The sequence below is a fragment of the Protopterus annectens genome, chromosome 3.part1, assembly GCF_019279795.1.
Source record: "Protopterus annectens isolate FY-2018-M chromosome 3.part1, PAN1.0, whole genome shotgun sequence".
NCBI classification, from domain to species: domain Eukaryota; kingdom Metazoa; phylum Chordata; order Ceratodontiformes; family Protopteridae; genus Protopterus; species Protopterus annectens.
This window is the reverse complement of record NC_056732.1, coordinates 1,509,886,744-1,509,906,196: the sequence shown is the minus strand read 5'-3', so window position 1 is coordinate 1,509,906,196 and position 19,453 is coordinate 1,509,886,744. Positions and strand designations below refer to the sequence as shown.

At 44.0% G+C, this 19,453-nt stretch overlaps 1 protein-coding gene across 4 annotated transcripts in view; it reads right to left on the bottom strand.

Moving 5' to 3' along the window:
- Positions 1–19,453, bottom strand: part of SLC4A2 (solute carrier family 4 member 2) — a 2,370,566-nt gene that overhangs the window by 16,028 nt on the left and 2,335,085 nt on the right. For all 4 annotated transcript variants that reach the window (XM_044067584.1, XM_044067586.1, XM_044067587.1 and 1 more), the window contains one exon: positions 15,101–15,274. In XM_044067584.1, coding sequence (XP_043923519.1) covers positions 15,101–15,274 — 174 coding nt within the window. The remainder of the gene's footprint in view (positions 1–15,100; positions 15,275–19,453) is intronic.

Sequence of the window (19,453 nt, the reverse complement as noted above, 5' to 3'; positions counted from 1 at the left end):
AAAGTTTTGCAATGGCCCAGCCAGAGCCCAGACCTAAATCCAATAGAAAATCTGTGGGGTGGAATTTATACAAACTTTTTCATGTATCTGCAAAGTTACAAGCTATTTTTTCATTACTAGCTGATTTTACTTAAGAGAAATCTGTAGGTGCAAACAGTTAATCAGGAGTCCTCTGAACATTATCTGCTAAGTGTAATGTACAAGTATCAATGTAAGCAACATTTAAAAATATATTGGCAGTTTAGTGAAAAGTTAATGAACTTTGACATTGGGAAGTAAATCACTTATAAAAGGAGTTACCTCCCGAGCATCATATGTATTTCTGTGCATTTAATGTAACAGTAAACACCTTTATTTATTTAAAGGCAGAAACTACACTTTTTCTTACAAAGAAAGTTAATGTTTACTGAAAGTATGCACACTGTTTTTTTCACATTTGGGAAGGGAATAGAGAAAAGAAAAGAGATGACAGCAATTAATGTAATTTAGAACACAGTCTCTACTATGCATTTTAGTATGTGTATCCTTCATTTTAGAAAAGATAGTGCCTGTAACTTCAGCTGTCTGGAGGGGTAAACTTAATTTTTCAAACACATACATAGTTTTGTGTGTGTGTTGTAAGTTAAAAAGGGGTGGACAGATTTTGAAAATGTATTTTGTTTTTTGTTGGAGTGTTTTCATGGAAGAAACACATCTTGAAAAATGTGAAATAGGTTTAAATGAGAAGAAATGAGGGACTTCCAAAATAGCTACACATTGAATAACGGCTTATTTCTGGCTGTCCCAGTGTGAAAAACACAGCAGAGGACAGTAGATTTGTATTTATGGGTACATTTCAGTAACTGGCTAGTAAGTTCACTACCTGGATGCCAGTAATAAAGAAATACAAAAGACCTGGAAAAAATCAGCTACAAAAGGAAAGAAGAAACATTGACTGGAGAAAGTTCTGCAGCTATTCAGAAAAAAGCAATGCAACCTTCAGACATTACTTCCAATAAACTACAAGAAAATATCTCCTTGATTGTATATATGCCACTGTATAGAAATTTTCTGTCATTCCTGGATTATGTGTTGTCATATAAAGACATGGAGCTCTGATTGCATATATGCCTCTGTACAGAATTTTTTTGTCCTTTGTTGTATTTGTACTATGTTATGACGCTTTTCTCACCGGGCCTCCGCTGTAAATGGACCTTGCTCCAATCGGACTTTTCCAGTAAAAAATGTAAAATAAAAATAAATAAAATAAAATAAATATAAGACAACTGCATACAGACCTGGTTAAAATAGACAAAACACTGATGGAGTAAACCAACAAAAGGTTGGAAAAAATGGAAAAAGCTTTAAACAGACATTCAGATGAGATGATAAAAGCTGCAAAAAACAGAGGTCGAAATGAAGAAAATGCTGGCTGAATGAGAGACTGCTCAGGAAGAGATGTTTCAAAAAAGAATTAGAGGACAGAGTACAGAGGAAAAACCTGAGATTCTCAGCTATACCAAAGAAGATGGAAGGAACAGACTGCATTAATTTTATGAAAGCACAAATAAGCAATTGGACTGGTATTCCACAGTAGGAGCTGTTAGTTGAAAGGGCACCTCATGTGTATGCTCCAAACCTGGCTGTACAGAAAGCAACCTAGACCTTTAATAGGAAAGATGCAATCCTACCAGCAGAAAGAGTCGATTCTGACAAAGTACTAAAAGTGGGAGACAGCAGTGTTTGTGGAAAATATTACTCATTGCACACCAGACAGAAGAGGAGCAAATTCATTCCACCATTCAGGGAATGTCACGATGCACGAGAGATTCAAACTGCTGTACCCAGCTGTCTTCAAGGTATTCTTCCCTGGGGGGACAAAATCATTTTTTGATGCAGTACATGCTAAGGAGGAAATATAAATAAGAAGTTATGTACTCACCATAACGTTCCATCTGAGTAGGTGACTTCATTTGGATGCAACCTGTGGGTATCGGATCCAACATCGGATCCGAGCCGGCAGTTCAAAAGCTTTAGGATCCGAGCTCCTAGCTCCTCCCTCTACCCATAACCCCTTGCCAAGCCCTGACTGACCTCAGATTGAGTTTGCCCTGTAAATACTAATATAACAGAAACCAGGGCTAATAATGCTAAGAAGGTCAGGGGGATGGAGGGGGGGATGGTTGCATCCAAATGAAGTCACCTACTCAGATGGAACGTTATGGTGAGAACATAACTTCTTAATCTGAAGTAGGCAGACTTCATTTGTCTGCACCCTGTGGGACAGAGTCCCCAGCTACCTAAATCTTGGGTGGCCGTCATGGAAGGATGTTCCGGAGCACCACAGAGCCAAAGGATGCTCTCCCTCTGGAAACAACATCCACTTTATAATGCGAGATGAAAGTATGAGATGAGGTCCAAGTGGCTGCTGCACAGATATCATCTAATGGCACTCTAGATTTAAAAGCAGCAGACGTGGATACTGCCCTGGTAGAGTGCGCTGTAATTCTCTGAGGAGCTGGTCTTCCTGAGGTGTCATAAGCCTGCAAGATACAGTTAGAAATCCACTTCGACAGGGTAACCTTAGAGACTGCCTTACCCAGGGCGAATTTTGCAAAGGAGACGAACAGTTGATCGGATTTCCTATAACCAGCTGTTCTGTGAATATAGAAACGGAGCTGTCTGTGAACATCTAAAGAATGTAATTTATATTCTCCTTTGTTTTTATAGTTGGGGAAAAAAACTGGCAAGTTAATCGATTGGTTGATATTGGATTCTGAAGAAATCTTCGGTAGAAAGGAAGGATTGGACCTGAGGAAAACCCTATCAGGAAAAAAGGAAAGATACGGTGGTTTGATGCATAAAGCCTGGAGTTCAGAAACTCTTCTAGCTGATGTAATGGCTACTAAGAAAGCAGTTTTCCAGGAAAGGTATTTCAAATCCACAGAGGCTGCAGGCTCAAAGGGGGGAGCGGTTAGGGCCTGCAGGACTAGAGATAAGTCCCAAGGTGGTATAGCTTCCTTAACTGGAGACCTCAAGAGAAATGCACCTTTGAGGAAGGTTTTGCAAATTTTTCAGCCATGAGAGCTGTTGAGTCATGACTCACATGGTAATGGGAAATAGCTGCCATCTGTACCTTTACCGTGGAAGAGCTTGCTCCTTGCTGAAAAAGGTCTGTCAAGAAGTCCAGTACCGCCGAAAGTGGTGCAGAAAAAGGGTCAAGGTTGTTATGTTCTGCCCAAATAGAAAACCTCTTCCATTTGCTTCGATAAACCTTCCTAGTGGAAAGGTTTATGGGCTGCCACTAATATGGCTTTCACTGGTGACGAGATACCGGGAGTCATGGAACTGGAGCAGCCAGGCTGTCAATTTCAGGGTGTGAAGGTTCGGAATTGGAAGCCCTTGAGGATGGGAGATGAGATTCGGAATCGGATCTAGAATCCAGGGCGGATTCACTCTGTGAGACTACACAAAAGGGAACCAAGATTGACGAGGCCAGAACGGGCCAATGAGAATCATTTTGCTCCCCAAACTGTTGGCTTTCTGCAAAAGTTTCTGCATTAGAGGCAGTGGAGGGTAAGCGTAAAGGAGACCGGGAGGCCAAGCATGCACCAGGACATCTCTCAGGGATTCCCCGAATGGGGGAAATAGAGCGAAGAAACTGTCGCATTTGGCGTTTGAGGGAGAAGCAAAAAGATCGCAACAGGGTTGCCCCCAGGCGGCAAAAATCTGCTTCGCTACTAGTGTGTTGAGAGACCATTCGTGAGGGGAAAGAATGGTGCGACTGAGCTTGTCCGCTAGGATGTTGGACCTTCCCGGAATGTGCTTTGCCACAAGAAAGCGATTGGTGGAGATTGCCCATTCCCAGACTCTCATGGCCTCTCGCCAAAGGGGATAGGACCTGGTTCCCCCCTGTTTGTTGATGTACCAGACTACTGACATGTTGTCCGTCTGGATAGCAATAGTCCCTGCAGGGAGAAGACTGTGTAGTGCTTGCAACGCTAATAGCACCGCCCTCATCTCCAGGACATTTATATGCAGTGAGGTCTCTGAACTGTTCCACGTGCCTTGGACAATTTTGCCCACTGAATGTCCACCCCACCCGAGGCGAGAAGTGTCCGTGGTCACCGTGGCTAGGGGGAAAGCAGCACAGAAAGGTCTCCCTGTTGGGAGTTCCGTTGACTGGAGCCACCAAAAAAGGGAGCTCCTGCATGCTTTGCTGATAGCTATCGGGCTGCTGAGAGGGAAGTAAAGCAGGGACCATTGGACCTGGAGGGTCCATTGAAGAATCCGCATGTGTAGTCGAGCATGAAGAAGAAGCGGAATGGCTGCCGCCATTGAACCTAGGGCCCTCAGGACCGAAGCTGCCGTCGGAGCAGGTCGTAAGATGGCCGCGACATGACACCTCAGGTTGGACAGACGATCCGGGGTGAAGAATGCCCGCATTTTTCTTGTGTCCAATCTTCCTCCTATAGTCTATAAGCTGTGTGGGATTCAGTGAAGACTTCTCTTTGTTTATGGTGATGCCCAGCCGAGGGGCTATGTGAAGGAAATAGTCCCTGGCTGAGCACAGCAGATGCCTTGATGACGCCGTGAGGAGCCAGTCATCCAGGTATGGAAACACCTGAATTCCCTGGAGTTTCAGGTGGGCCGCTACCACTGCTAGTACTTTGGTAAACACCCTGGGGGCAGTGGTGAGACCAAAGGGAAGGACCCTGAACTGGTAGTGACTGTATCCCAGCCGGAAGCAAAGGAACCTCCTGGACCGCCTGTCCATCAGAATGTGGTAGTACGCATCCTTGAGGTCTATGGAACACATCCAGTCGTTCTCCCGCAAAAGGGGGAGGATAGATTGTAAGGTGACCATCCGGAATTTTTGCTTGGTTACAGACAGGTTCAGTTGTGACAGGTCTAGAATCGGTCTTAAGTCCCCCGTCTTCTTTGGCACCAAGAAGAACCTGGAGTAAAACCCTGATCCGGTCTGATCTCGGGGGACGCGCTGGATGGCTCTTTTTGTTAGCAGCTGCGCGATCTCGATAGCTGCTGCCTCCCTTTGATCGGGTGGTACATCGGGGAGGCTTTGGGATCTGGGAATTCCGTGAAAGGGGATTGAATAGCCTCTGGATATCACCTGAAGCACCCAACGGTCTGACGTGATTGACTCCCATGTTGTCAGGTGCTTCGAAAACCGCCCCCCGACCACCTTCAGAGATGGGCGGCCGGGCAACCCCTCAGGGTTGCTGCGTGGGTCTGTCAGAGAAAGGTTCTCTGGACCCAAAGTTCCTAGGAGCCCCTCTGCCTCTAGGACGGCGACCCCCTTGTCCTCCTCTGCCACGGAAGGACTGGTTGTCCGGAGCAGGTTGGGATTGCTGCGATTTCCGGAACCACATCTTCTTCTGTCCCTTTTGGTTCTTCAAGAAGGACCTCTGGGGAGCTGAGAAGCGGACTCCGACGGCAGACAGCATCTTCCCGTCCTTTTTGCTCTGGACCTGCGTTTCGCGAACTGCTTTGCCAAAAAGGGCAGAACCATCGAAGGGGGCATTCGCGAAGGTCGCTTTGAAGGGCTCTGCGAAGTCACAGTGGCGGAGCCAGGTCTGATGCCTCATGACGAGGCCCAATCCGCTAGCTCTAGCGGCTCCCTCAGTTGCATGAGAAAGTAGCCGCATAGAAGTATTAGAAACCGCTCTGAGAGTGGCCATACGGGTGGAGTACACGTGTCTGTCCTCTGCCGACATGGACTCTGGGGGGATGCAGCATACTCTTTAATCAGGTCTCGCTGCATCCTTATGACATGTGCCATGTAGTTCAGCCCCCTCAAAGAGAAGGTTGCTGAACTAAAGACTCGCTTCCCAATGCGATCCATCGAGCGGGTCTCTTTGCTCGGGGGATGCATAGAGGGACTCTCCTGAGCTAACTCCCTCTTTGTGGCTGCAGCCATCATCATGGCATCTACTGGGAGTCCCTTACTCCAATGCGTGCGGTCTGCAGGGGGACTAAGGATACGATCCGGGTGCTTGGGAATAGGCTCAACGGTGTCCGGGTCCTTCCACGCTCTGGTGGCAATAAGATCCACCAGAGGATCGGCAGGAGGGGACACCCAAGAGGTAGATGGGCCCGCCTCAAATGCCTCCAAGAACACAGACTCGTCTGAGGAGGCCTTGGGGGCAGACCCCCCCCTGATCCTTAACATTTCCATAATGTCTCCAAATGAGACATCCTCTGGGGGTGATCTTGGGGAGCCCTCCCCTTCATCCAAGTCTGTGTCTTCAGTAATGGACTCAGGGGAGTCCACGTGCCTCCTCTTACACTTGCGCTTGCGAGGCACTTCCTCGGGGGGTCTGTCCGAGGAGTCCTCTCCAGCACCCAGATGTTCCAAGGGAACTACTTGGGACATCGAGGCGGGCTGTCCCTGGGACCGGCTGATGGGAGCCTGGCCCAGCTGAGAGGGAGTGCGGGGTAGAGCCGAGACAGGGACCGGAAGTCCTCAACAGCACCCTTTCCACCACGTCGAAGGCCGAGGGGGAGCCGACCTCTCTAAGCCCCGAGAGCCGACCCCCACTCGGATCCGATGCATGGATCAGAGCCGGCGCCGAGACTGTCGGAAGACACACCAGCTCCCTCGGATCCGAGGCTCGGCCCCCGGCTCCGAGAGGTCGGGTCCGAAGTACCCGAAGCACTCAAGGGATGGATCGGATCCGAGGTGCGCCGACCAATAGGATCCGAACCACCCCCGGATCCAACTCTGCCCGGCTCCGACAGCTCCGAACCCGGGAGTAGGGTCGGAGAAGGAGCTATGGGGGCGAAACATGGGGTCGAGGCCCCCCCCCCGGATGGGGGGGGCCAGGAGCACTCCCATCTGCATCTGGGCCTGGATGAAACGCCTCATCATCCGGTCCATATCCGCTTCAGACATAGAGAAGGTAGACCTCGATGAGGCCACCGAGGTGGACCTAGAGTGCCGCCTCGGTGACCTCGGAGGACTAGTCTCCACCTCCTCGGGTCCAGGAGAGAACCGGGGGGAATGGAGACAAGGAGGAGGAGAGCTAGAAGCCACAGGAGAGGCCCGCTTAGATGGAGGGGCCGAGACAGAGGCATCGGCCCGCCGTTTGTGGTGCCTCTCCTTGTGCCTTTCTTTCTGTCTCCTGGTCTCCCTATCCTCCGGCTTCTTGGTGGGAGGTTGAGTCCCTGCCGGGGAAAGGGAGACCGCAGCACCCGGGGAGGGCTGCTGACTAGCAGGGGCAGAGGCCGAAGCCGATCCAGGAGGGATAAGTCCCATCAGAACCAACTTCGACCTCCGCTCCCTTAAAGCCTGGGGGTTGAACCCTGCACATATGGTACAACCAGATGACAGGTGTTCAACCCCCAGACATTTAACGCACTGAGTGTGGCCATCAGCTGGAGAAAGCTTGTGGCCACATTCGGTACATTTCGAAAACACAGCCTTAGGGGCTTCTGCCATGACTACACCCTAACAGGCCTACACTAACACACACAAACAGACTCAAAAACTACGCAAAACCCGTAGAAAAAATTAAACTAAAGGGAGGAGAAAAGCCTAAGCACACACTCTTAACTAAATTTTTTAAAGAAAAAGGAAATTTTTCTGTCACAATATCAAAGAGAAATACTTGCTACTAGGAGCTCGTGAAATCCGTTGGCTACTCGAACGCGGCAAACGAAAATCTGAGGTCAGTCAGGGCTTGGCAAGGGGTTATGGGTAGAGGGAGGAGCTAGGAGTTCGGATCCTAAAGCTTTTGAACTGCCGGCTTGGATCCGATACCCACAGGTTGCAGACAAATGAAGTCTGCCTACTTCAGATCATTTGTTTAACAAAAAGTAAGCTGTGAAACAGAAGGAGATTCTGCTTCTTGTTCTCCTGGTAATAAAGACCACGGGGGGACTGTACCCATGAAACCTTTTCAAAGTTTTCAATAGAATATGTTGGAGAAAAGAAAGGGAGCATGAGAGTTGACTAGAAAAATCGAGAGTACGTTTGAAGTTAAGCAGAGACAGGGTTTCAGAGATGAACAGTAATAAAACCAGTAACTTAATATGAGATTACAATGCAATAATTATATTTGTGAAATATGACAGGGAATATTGGACTTTTTCAGAATTTGTTGTGGGGGACTCTAAAGCACATGCCCTACTTCATATCATTAATGTTCAGAAAAGTGCTTTGGGGAGGGAAAGAGGAGGGAGAAAGTTAACCAAGTAAAGCGCTTTTTTTTTTAATATTTTTAATTTTGTGGCATGTGGTTTTCTTTACATGCTACAAAGTAAAGTTATTTTTTCAGTTATCCTTAAGTGTAACGGGAATTGTAAACAGGTGTGGCTGTTCCTTTTTTCTTTTCTTTCTCCCTTCTCATTTCTTTCTTCTTGTTCAGGTTTAAGAAATTTAGGCACTGCAATGTCACAACAACAAAAAAGGCCTAGTTAAAAAGTATAATAAAAGAATAATAAATGTGCTTTTTCTCATTCTTGCATGGGGGAATGACTGGATTGACTGATTTAGTAACAGGTTTTAAGAGAGAGCAAGTAAATGAAAGAGAACACTGAATATGAGGCCTTTTTCTAAGAAATACATGCATACTCAGTAACAATTCTGCAGCTGGTCTTCATGTTTCCATGGAAACAATCTGATAAAGAGAAATTGGCTACCGTCTGGTGGAGAGACATTGGCTAGGAAATGTTCTCTGAAAGCATTCAGGGGCTTTCTCAATGTAGTTAATGTTCTCTGAAAGTATTCAGGGGTGTTCCCAGCTGGGATAGCTATAAAAATAAGACAAAACCAATCAGCACTTAGTAGAAGCACAGGCTGCACCATGCGTCTTAGCATGGATAACTTTTCTTTTAGGCTAACTCAAGTCTGTGTGTGACTATCAGTTTGAGACTTTTGTTCCTATTAGGAGGGTAAAATTTCAATATTTGAAGGTGTGCATAGTTCTCTGCATTAGTATTAAGTTACTAGGTTTTAGAGGGGTATTGGGGAGTGTTTTTTTTTTGTTTGAGGGCTTTCAATAAAACAAAAAGTTTTATAAGATGTGATATAGGTTCAAATGGATATGGTAAGAAACAACTGTAGAAAAATTCAACCTTCCAAACAATGTATGCATGTAACACAAAAGCTGGAACTTTAACAAAAAAGGTGTTATACATAAACGGTGGGAATAAACTTTTTAATACAATACTGCTTTTTGTAATGGCCTCACATATAAATACAAAAAGAAAGAGTAGTGAACTATATTAAAGATGGAGAGTGCAAATAGCTATGTTGCAGGAGACACAATTAGAAAGAACTGAACATGTGAATTTGACAAAGAAAGGTTTTCAGGATGGTTATTCAGCGGAATACCTGGGACAAAGGAAAAGAAGAGCACTTGTATTAATTGCAAGAGGAGCTCCAATAGTAATAAAAAAGATAATGATGGCAGATTTGTAGTGCTAAGGGGCTAATGGCAAGGGAGGAGGATTACACTGGCATGTATTTACATTCCACTTTAAACTGCTATAATGAAGCTTAAGAAAATTCTGGGACAAATGATCAGTTTTTAACAGGGAATATTAATTATAGGTGGGGAATGGAATTTGATTTGCAGCAGTGAAGATGTATCTGGGGGTCCCAGAAAGGAAAATATAACAAAGGAGGGTAGACTATTGAAGAAATTTATGAAAATATTTGGCATGGAAGATGTGAATTCAGTAACAGGAGCTTGGAGTCAATTTACACATTATTCCCCAAGATATAAAAACTGGGCTAGGCTAGACAATTTACATTTCACAAGAACATGTGCATTTAACTGAAGGTATTGATACTCACTCAATAACTATTTCAGACATATATAGTATTTCGGCTTTTCCCGATTAGGGGTCGCCACAGCGGAACTCTGGTCTACTAATGATTGGCAGTGGATTTTTGCAGTGCCAAGTTGCCAGCCCAACGCCCAACCTTCAAAGAAGGCACACCCATTCAAGCACGCACCTGCCTGCATATCATTAGACATCACTCAACAATGAAGAGGACATGTAGACTCCACACAAAAGGCTCTCCAGCCAAGAATCGAATAGGAGAACCTCTTGCTGTGAGGCGATAACGCTAAGTACTGCATCATCGTGGCCTGGCCCAGTAATTATTTCAGATCATGCGCCAATAATGGACAAAATAAAAGCACAGGGTAATGAAATAAAAATGAAACACTGGCGCTTTCCCACTTATCTGTTGAAAAGAGAGGAATTTAAGGAATAGGTAGTGGAGCTTACTCAGGAGTGGTTAGAGAGGATAGAAATTTCTTCTGCAAATACAGCTAGTGAGTAGGATAAAATTAAGGTGGAGTTTAAAAATAGGTAAAAGAATATTGAGTACACCACCACGATTAAAATGTTCCAACTTTAATAAATGAAGTAAAAACTCACTAAAACTGTCACAAAGGTTAAAAATAGATGAAGCATCAAACAAGGTTTGCCTTCTTCAGATCGTGACTTCCTGTGCCTTCATTCCATATCCTTAAACAAATGTTCACCAATCAGGTGATTTCCTTGCATTATTAATCCCTCCTACCACAGGTTGTCAATCATTTGCTGGAGGCAGACAAACCTCCAATTTTAACCAATGGAAAGATGTTTCTGCTTCAGAATAGGCTTCAATGGAACCATTATAGGTTCATAGGTAGGTACTAGACTATTGGTCCTAGGGCCTAATAAGCCTAGCCAAAAATGTGCCCTGGCTTTTGCCACCCAATAATTTTTTTTCCTGTACCCCTGTCAAGCAGAGCCACAGAAGTGATCCCTGGGGTGAATTTCCTATTTCCCACCCAATCACCAAGATTTTTCTTGACGAGTGCTAATGAGGAGCTCTGTTTGACATACATAGGCAGTCTGTTCCAGAGTATGGGAAGTCTCTGGTACAGGAATGTATCCCTCCAGCATGTTCTGTTTATTGTGGTGACAAGGTTTATGTCCCTAGAGCGTGTAGCTCGGGAGGGATTGGGATTTCTTTAAGTGGAGCATGTCCAACAGCTCTGGGTTTGACATAGCTTCATATGTTAGGCACAGATCGCCTCTGAGTGGGCGATATGCGACAGAGTAAAGCTGGAGTTGTTTGAGATGGACTGCGTAGGGCATCTGTTTGAGGCTAGTAGTCCTCTTTGTAAGGTATTTCTGCAGCCTTTCCAGTTGTTGTAGATGTCTTATGAGGTACATACCAAAAGGGGAGTTGGACTCTATAATGGGTCTAATGAGTGATGAGTAGAGGGGAACTATGACCTCTTTGTTTCTGGATGAGAAACCTTTTGTGATGAGGTGTGCCACGTAGAAGGATTTCCTCACCACTGTGGCGATGTGATCAAAGGAGAGACTACTGTCCACCAGTGTCCCAAGGTCTCATCACACTTTCGGTGTTAAGTAGACTACTGCCTATGTGGTAATTCATGGGTACAGAGTTTTTACCAAAGGGGATGACAATGCACTTTTTGGCATTGAGCGTGAAGCCATGGCTTTGACACCAGGCATCTGTCTCAGTGAGTCTCTTTTGTAGGATGTCCACATCGTTAGGAGTTTCGATTATTGCTTCTAGTTTGCAGTCATCTGCGAACCTAGTTAACCAAAGACCTTCGGTGTTAGCCTGTACTTCAGAGAAGTAGATACCAAACAGGACAGGACCCAGGACTGAACCCTGTGGTACTCCACTTGTCACTGGTCTGAAGTCTGATTTGGAGTCTGTTATTTTCACAGTGTGGGTTCTGTCAGTAAGCCAGTTGGCAACCCATCTTGTGACATAGGGATTTTTACCTAGTTTAATGAGTTTATCTATAATTCCAGAGTGGGGGATGGTGTGGAACGCCTTGGCGAGATCTAGAGGGGCTGTGTGAACCACCTTACCTTCATCTATGGCTTTGCTGACTGCTTCAAAGAAGTCTATCAGGTTTAGGAGACATGATCTGCCTTTTATAAACCCGAACTGTGTGGGGTCCATTACATTTAGGCCTGGGGGCGGTTATCTCAAGTTATTTATCCACCCAATTTCACGAATCTCAGCATTGTTCTGAATATCCCCAGCTCTATGTCCTATCGGCACACATTCTATGGCATTAAAGCTAAATAATGGGTTGGGTTTAAGCTGATATGAGATGCCAGTGCATTTTTCATATCCTTCTGTCAAATATCTCATAAATTACGTAAAAACCTGTCTTTAAGGCATTGATCAATTTTGCCTATATAGAAACAGGAGCAAAGGTGGCAGCATGCTAGATATACAAGATGTTCACTGTTGCAAGTTGCTTTAACATTAAATACATAACTCTTGCCTGTGGTTGGACAAAACCAGAAAGAAACATTACAGTGCTGTGGAACATTTTGAGACAGTTTCAGATCTTTTTGGGATATAAAATTAATGAAGCTAAAACAAAGGCAACACAGGTAAACTGTGTACTCCCACACAAATTGGTTCAGGAATAGTCATATTTATAGGGACATGATAAAATGAAGTATTTAGGAGGAGGAGTTGTTTGTCTTTTAGCTTTTCTCGGTTAGGGGTCGCCACAGTGGAACTCTGGTCCGCTAATGATTGGCAGTAGATTTTAACGAACGCCGAGGTGCCAGCTCGATGTTCAACCTTCAATGAAGGCATGCCCATTTATGCATGCCTTTCAAACGATTTAGGAGTATGAATTAAAAATGATTCTAGTGTGGCAGCTAAGGATACGTGGGAACAGACTAAGATAATACAAAAACTAAGAAAATGGAAGGTTTGTTATATGGATAATAAGATACAAGCACTTAAAATGTTTTTAGTCCCTTTAGTCTTATACATGTCAGGCATATTTTTATCAACTAGAGGAGAAGTTGTGGACAGCAATTAATAACGAGCTGAAGGAATGTACCTGGGAAGAGAAGACAGCAAAAGTCAAGTGGAATAAGCTGATTCTTCCAGTAGAACAGGGCAGATTGGGTTTACCCAATTTGAAAGGGTATTTCAGAACTACACAGTTAAGACTCGTACATAGCAGAAGCAAAAAAAACTACATTTCAAAGTGGAAAGGGATGATGTTAAAACAGGGGGTCAAGAAGCAAGGAGAGACTGGGACTTTGGATGCAAGCCTTTAAGGAGGATATAAATAATCATAAAGAATATTATATCCATAAAGTAGCAGAAAGTATTCTAAGAACTAAGTCAACATAGGATTGGAGAAAGGAGATTCTGCCAATAATTACTTCAATTAGGGATATAGACAACAGACAAGTGTGGGTTGGAATTTACTGGAGAAAACTGGCAAAGGAACCAAAGTACTGGGAGCAAATAACTAGAGTGGCAAAGATGATAGACTGGGAAGACGCCAAGAATTTATTTGGACTGCAGGTTAGAGACTCCCTTCCCTATCAGGGATTGACAACAGAGTATAGGCAAACAGAAGTCCTAAACGAAAGACCAGTACTGGTAGAGGTTTTAGAAGAATCTAGAACAGAAGCTGCCATTAAAAAAGGAATAATTAGTAGAGCATACAAAATATTGCATGATAACCATAAGAATCAATCAGAGGAGGTTAGAAAGGATTGGGAGAGAGATTGGATAAGCAATTCACAAGGAAACAATGGGAGGATATATGTATGTCTCCCAAATATGCAACAAAATCCAGAAGATTTAAGATTTTTGCTTGGAAATGATTGCATAGATATTTCTATAGCCCAAGTAGACGCCAGAGAATTTTTCCCTCAGGCAGATGGCAAATGTTGGAGGTGTGATGGGGAAGAAACAGGTAATTGGGAACATATTTTCAGGGAGTGTGGTGAATTGGTGGACTTTAGGGATTCCCTGCTGGATGGACTTTCGGAGATGCTGCATGGTCAGATTGGTCTGACGAGGGAGATGATTTTCTCAGCTATGAGACAGAATTGGAATTGCCTAGGCATGGTAAGGCCTTGCTGTGTCTAATAAACGTGGCTACCAAAAAAAGCAATTACTAGAAAATGGAAATCAAAATCTAAACCAACTATACTAGAAGTAGTCAATATATTAACAGAGATGAAACAACTGGAATTGAGATCTTTAGAAAAGGGTAGGTGCAAACTACATAGGAAAAAAAGGGAATTATGGAAACAATACATACAAAGGAGGAATGAGGTTTAAAGGGACTTAAATGAGCTATGTAATCTTTGACTGAAAAAGATTGGTTAGATTATAAGTGATGTATTATGCTTGCAACTGGGAGTGTGTCAGCATGGTTTGTGATGCAACATGTTTGCAACTGGGATTGTGTCGGTGTTGCACACACTGCACTTCTTAATATGTTTAGTTACGGTCTGCTTTTTATCATCTTCTATGATGATATTGACAGTGTAGCCATTATGACAGCGCTATTACTCCTACCTGTTATACATGACAGGCCTTTCAAATGTCTGTTTCCAACTTGTGGCTTACATGCACAAAGTAATATTTGGCAAACTAATTTCTTATGTAGACGCTTCTTTTCTTCTCATTCTTTTCCCAAATACCATTATTGAATTATCACTTGTAACCCAAGAGGTGGCATTCTGCCAGCCATGTGTGGGGACTGTGGTGGGCTGGTTCGCTTCATCTGGCTGCAGGATTCTGTAGAAGTGCTGAGGGTATCCAACAAAATTAACAAAGAAGGATGTAGAAGGATGTTAGCTGATGTTCCCCAAACACACCAGTAAGCTAGACTGCTTTCTGAACTTCATTTTTCATCAAAGTCAGGTAGTGAACTCAGCCCTTACCCTCTCCAGAGAAAGGTGACATTTTACTTGACATCCCAAGGGAAGCCAGGCTGCTGAGAATGAAATCAAATTCTGGGAGGCTGGTTCCTTACCAAACAATCTACATGCTGCATCAACAGGCTTTTTGCTCCTTCTCATGATTTCACATGCTCCATGAACAGAGACCATAAATAAAGAACTGCAGACAAAGCATCTCTTTGAAGTAGTTTCTGCTTGACCTTAAAACAGTATTACAGAAGACAAACTTACTTGTTCTTATCTTAACGCTTTCAAAATATGATTTCAAGCATTACGAAAGAGCACAAAAATATTTTGGAGAAAATATTAGGAGTTATACTGTTGAAGAATGGACACATTTTCTTTTTATGAACTAATATACAGATGCACTTACACATTGAATCTCTCGTTCTGTGAATATGCGGGTCAGCCCAAACCGCCTCAAAGGAACTGTCATGACAAGCAGGAATGGAAATGCCAGTGATACAGCAGTCGACATTACAGCCCACAGTACAGCCAGGCAGACTGTCTGAATTCCTGTGAACAAGTGCATTCGGAGTGTCCTCACCTAGGCAGAAATGTACACTGGTTAAATATGTGCAGAGAAATGTTAGCTGCAGCAGTGGTTTTATTACTGACTTACTAGTTATAGAACTCTGATTACTCTAGGAAGAGGTACCTACAATGAGAGCCCATATGAGAACAAGGGGCTGAATGACACTGAATCCTGAAAGTTGTCATAATGCTAAACAAAAACATTTGCCCAATACTACTGAAGGCTTCTCAAGAAAGATAACATAAATGTCATCAGGCCCTAAACATATAACATAACTAATACATATGTATAAGCAATGCAGATGATGCACTCAAAAGCCAGTTACTATCACAGGTTATGGCAGAAGTAGGCAATTATTGGGATCTGGGGCAAAAAGCATCACTCAAAAGACTAGTAACCAGCAGAAGGAAGTATCTTCAGCACTGGCATCATAGCTTTACTCCCCCCTACTTTTAGGTTCATAGGTTCATACTAGGCTATCTGCCCTAGGGCATTTATAAGCCTAGCCAGAATGTGTTTGGCTTTCGTCACCCATTTTAAATTTATTTTGATATGCCCTTTTTCGAGGTTAGTATACTGTGCCTCTGTCTAACAGTGACACAGAAGTGATACCCAGGGTAAACCTACGATCTCCCATCAACTCATCAAGATTCCTCTTGAAGAGAGTCAATGAGGGACTCTGCCTAACCTGGACTAGGATTTTATTCCAGAGTGAAGGGAGCCTCTGGGTTATGAATCTGTCCCTCCAGCATGTCATATTTATTTCAGTGCTGAGGTTCAAGTCTCTCGAGCGCGTAGCTCGATGGGATTTGGATTTTCTGAGGTGCAGCATGTCCATTAATTCCGGGTTGGACATGGCTTTATACGTCAGGCACAGATCGCCTCTGAACAGGCGGTATGCCACTGAGTAGAGCTGGAGTTTCTTTAACCAGACAGCATATGGCATCTGTTTGAGCCATTTGATCCTCTTGGTGAGGTACTTTTGGGGTCTTTCCAGTTGCTGCAGGTGTCTGGTAAGGTACATCCCAAAAGGGGCATTGTACTCAATTATGGGCCTGATGAGGGATGAGCGATGACCTCCCCTGATCTAGATGTGAATCCCTTCATGATTAGGTGGGCTATATAAAATGTTTTTCTAACCACTTTGGCCACGTGGTTGTCAAATGAGAGATTGCTATCAACTTGGGTCCCCAGGTCCCTAATTACTTCCGTACTTAATGGATTACCACCTATGTGGTAATTTGAGGGCACTTTGTTTTTGCCAAAGGGGATGACTATACACGTTTTGGCATTTAGCTTGAGGCCATGGCTCTGGCACCAGTTGTCTGTTTCTATGAGGCCCTTTTGGAGGATGCTTGTGTCGGCTGGAGAGTCGATTATGGTGCCCAGTTTGCAGTCATCTGCAAACTTGGTCAGCCACAGTCCTTCTGTGTTTTCTCACAGTACTTCTTGTAAACTGATGCAGATTTTTGATATGGTTATTCAGATAAGCATAGAAACTTTACATACTGATTATTTAAGAAGCTCTAATATCACTAAGAGTGTCATTCTGCACACACAAAACTATCTGACAGGTGATCATCTTGTAAGAGTAGAAGACAAACTCAGAAAAGTTTGCCAACTCATGGCTAACGGAAACAACAAACAATGGCAAGCAGAGGATGCTAGACACACTTCAAACCTATTCAGGTTTATTTCTTTTGGTCACTACTGTACTTTTCAAAACTTCTGATATAAACTGCCTTGTAATTTTTTTCCTGAGTGACAGCACCCTATAATCACTAATCAGCCCCTGCTTGCATACTGTCCATGCTGCAGCAAATTAGCTGAGATCATGTGCTCCTAAGATGCACCGGGAAACAGAAAATGGCTTACTACATTATGTTTCTAAAATGGCTTACTACATTATGTTTCTAAGTTAAACTTAAACTGTGGCCAGGTCTATGAATACTGCACAATGATGCAGTGAGCATATATGTAACAAATTACATATGGGTCTGTGATTCAGAATTTGGTGTACTCCATAAGTAACTTAACCGGCAAAAAAAGAAGTTATGTACTCACCATAACATTTTATCTGTAATGTCGATTTTTTTCATTTCTCCTCACATAATAGGGGGCCCAGATCCAATCCAACTCGGCCATTAGCAAGCTCGTGGCAACCAAGAAGCTCTTGGATACCTCCCCTTACCCACAATGCATCTATCCCCATTACCTCAGATCTTGTTTGCTATAATGAGATATACAGAGAAAGGAGAAATTTTAGTATTTAACACACTAGAAGATCCTAAAGAAGACCACTTCTGGAGTACAAGGAAGATCAATCTAATCCTTTAGAATCCCTCCCGTTCAACCAGGGAACCAGTGGAAGGGGAGGTGGGTAGAGGGAGAGGATGTGAGAAGAGAGGAAAAAAATCGACACTACTGATGAAACGTTATGGTGAGTACCTAACTTCTTTGTCTGATATTGCCAATTTTTCATCTCATCCTCACATATGGGATCGAGTCCCCAGCTACCTTTACCCTGTGTGGACTCGAGGGAGAATATTCCTCAAGGCTACTGCACCAAATGAGGCCCTTCCCCTGGAGACCAAATCTAACATGTAATGAGTGATAAAGGTATGATGGTTTGCCCAAGTGGTTGCTGCGCAAATATCATCCAAGGAGGCATTTTTTTGAAAGACTGCAGATGTTGCCATAGCCCTGGTATAATGAGCCCGAATGGACTTGGTCTATGTAAAGAGAAACTTAATGGTCTATGTACATCCAACAATAGTAGTACATATATTCACCCTCATTAGTAAAATTACGGAAGAAAACAGGCAAATGTATAGCCTGATTAATATCTTCTTGAGAAACAACTCTGGGCATGAAAGAGGGGTTGGTACGCAGAGAGACTGTCTTTATGAAAAACCAAATAAGGAGACTGGGAAGACAGAGCCTGAACTTCTGATATTTGTCTTGCCGATGAGACAGCCACCAAAAAAAAAGAGTTTTTCATGAAAGGAACTCAACATCACAAGATGCTGCAGGTTCGGAGGGCGGTTGAACAATCAGGCATAGAACCATATTTAGATCTCACAGAGGAGAGGGATATTTGGAGGGGGGGGGGTCAACAACACGGTCCCTTTTAAGAAGACTCTGCAAACTTTGTTGGAAATTAAGGATAAGTTGTCTATCCTAATGTGAAAATTTGAAATGGCTGCTAACTGAACTTTAAAAGTAGACGCCATGGTTCCATTATTGAAAATGTGAGCCAAAAATTCCAGAATGAAGTGAATGGGAGCTGTGATGGGATCCATATTATGTTGTTCCCAGATCACAAACCTCGTCCATTGGCTCCTATATAGCTTATGAGTGGACGACTTATGGGAGGATATTAGAATACGATGGACCAGGGAGGAGAGCATAGGTTGTCTGGCAATCAACGGAACTGGAGGAACCAAGCTGTCAGCTTGAAGCTGTAAAGGCTGGGATGAAGCATTCCTGTTGGGTGTGACAGTAGGTCTGGAAGGGGTTCCAGTATCTAGGACTTTAGTAGATGAGGCCAGAGGAACAGAAAGCAGATATGTCGAGGTACTCTTCAACCTGCTGGCTTTCTGAAGGAATTTGGGAATCGATGGAATGGGGGGAAAGGCATACAATAGTACAGGAGGCCAATCATGTATTAGAGCATCCCTCGGGGACCGGCCCAGTGGGGAAATTAGGGTAAAGAAGCTCCTGCATTTGTTATTTAGGGGAGAGGCAAAGAGATCACAGAAAGACTGGCCCCATGTGTGGAAAATTTTCTCCGCTATGTTCTGGTTGATGGACCACTCATGAGGCATGAGGGTGTCTCTGTTCAACTTGTCTGCTATGATGATGGACCTTCCTGGAATGTGCATTGCTATCAGAAAGCGGTTGGATGAGATTGCCATTGCCACACCCTGAGCATTTCTCGACCTAGAGGGTAGGATCTGGTTCCTCCCTTTTTATGTGCCATACTACCAACATGTTGTCTGACTGAATTGCTACTGTCCCAAAGGAAGAACGGACTTAAATGCCAGTGACACTAGAAGCACCACCCTCATCTCCAGGATGTTTATGTGGAGCTTGGCCTCTCTGGGATGAAGCATCCTTGGTTACCGTAGCCTGTGGTTGAGGTCGACCTTGAGTCACCTGTTAAATCCACCATGAGAGATCCTTTTTGCA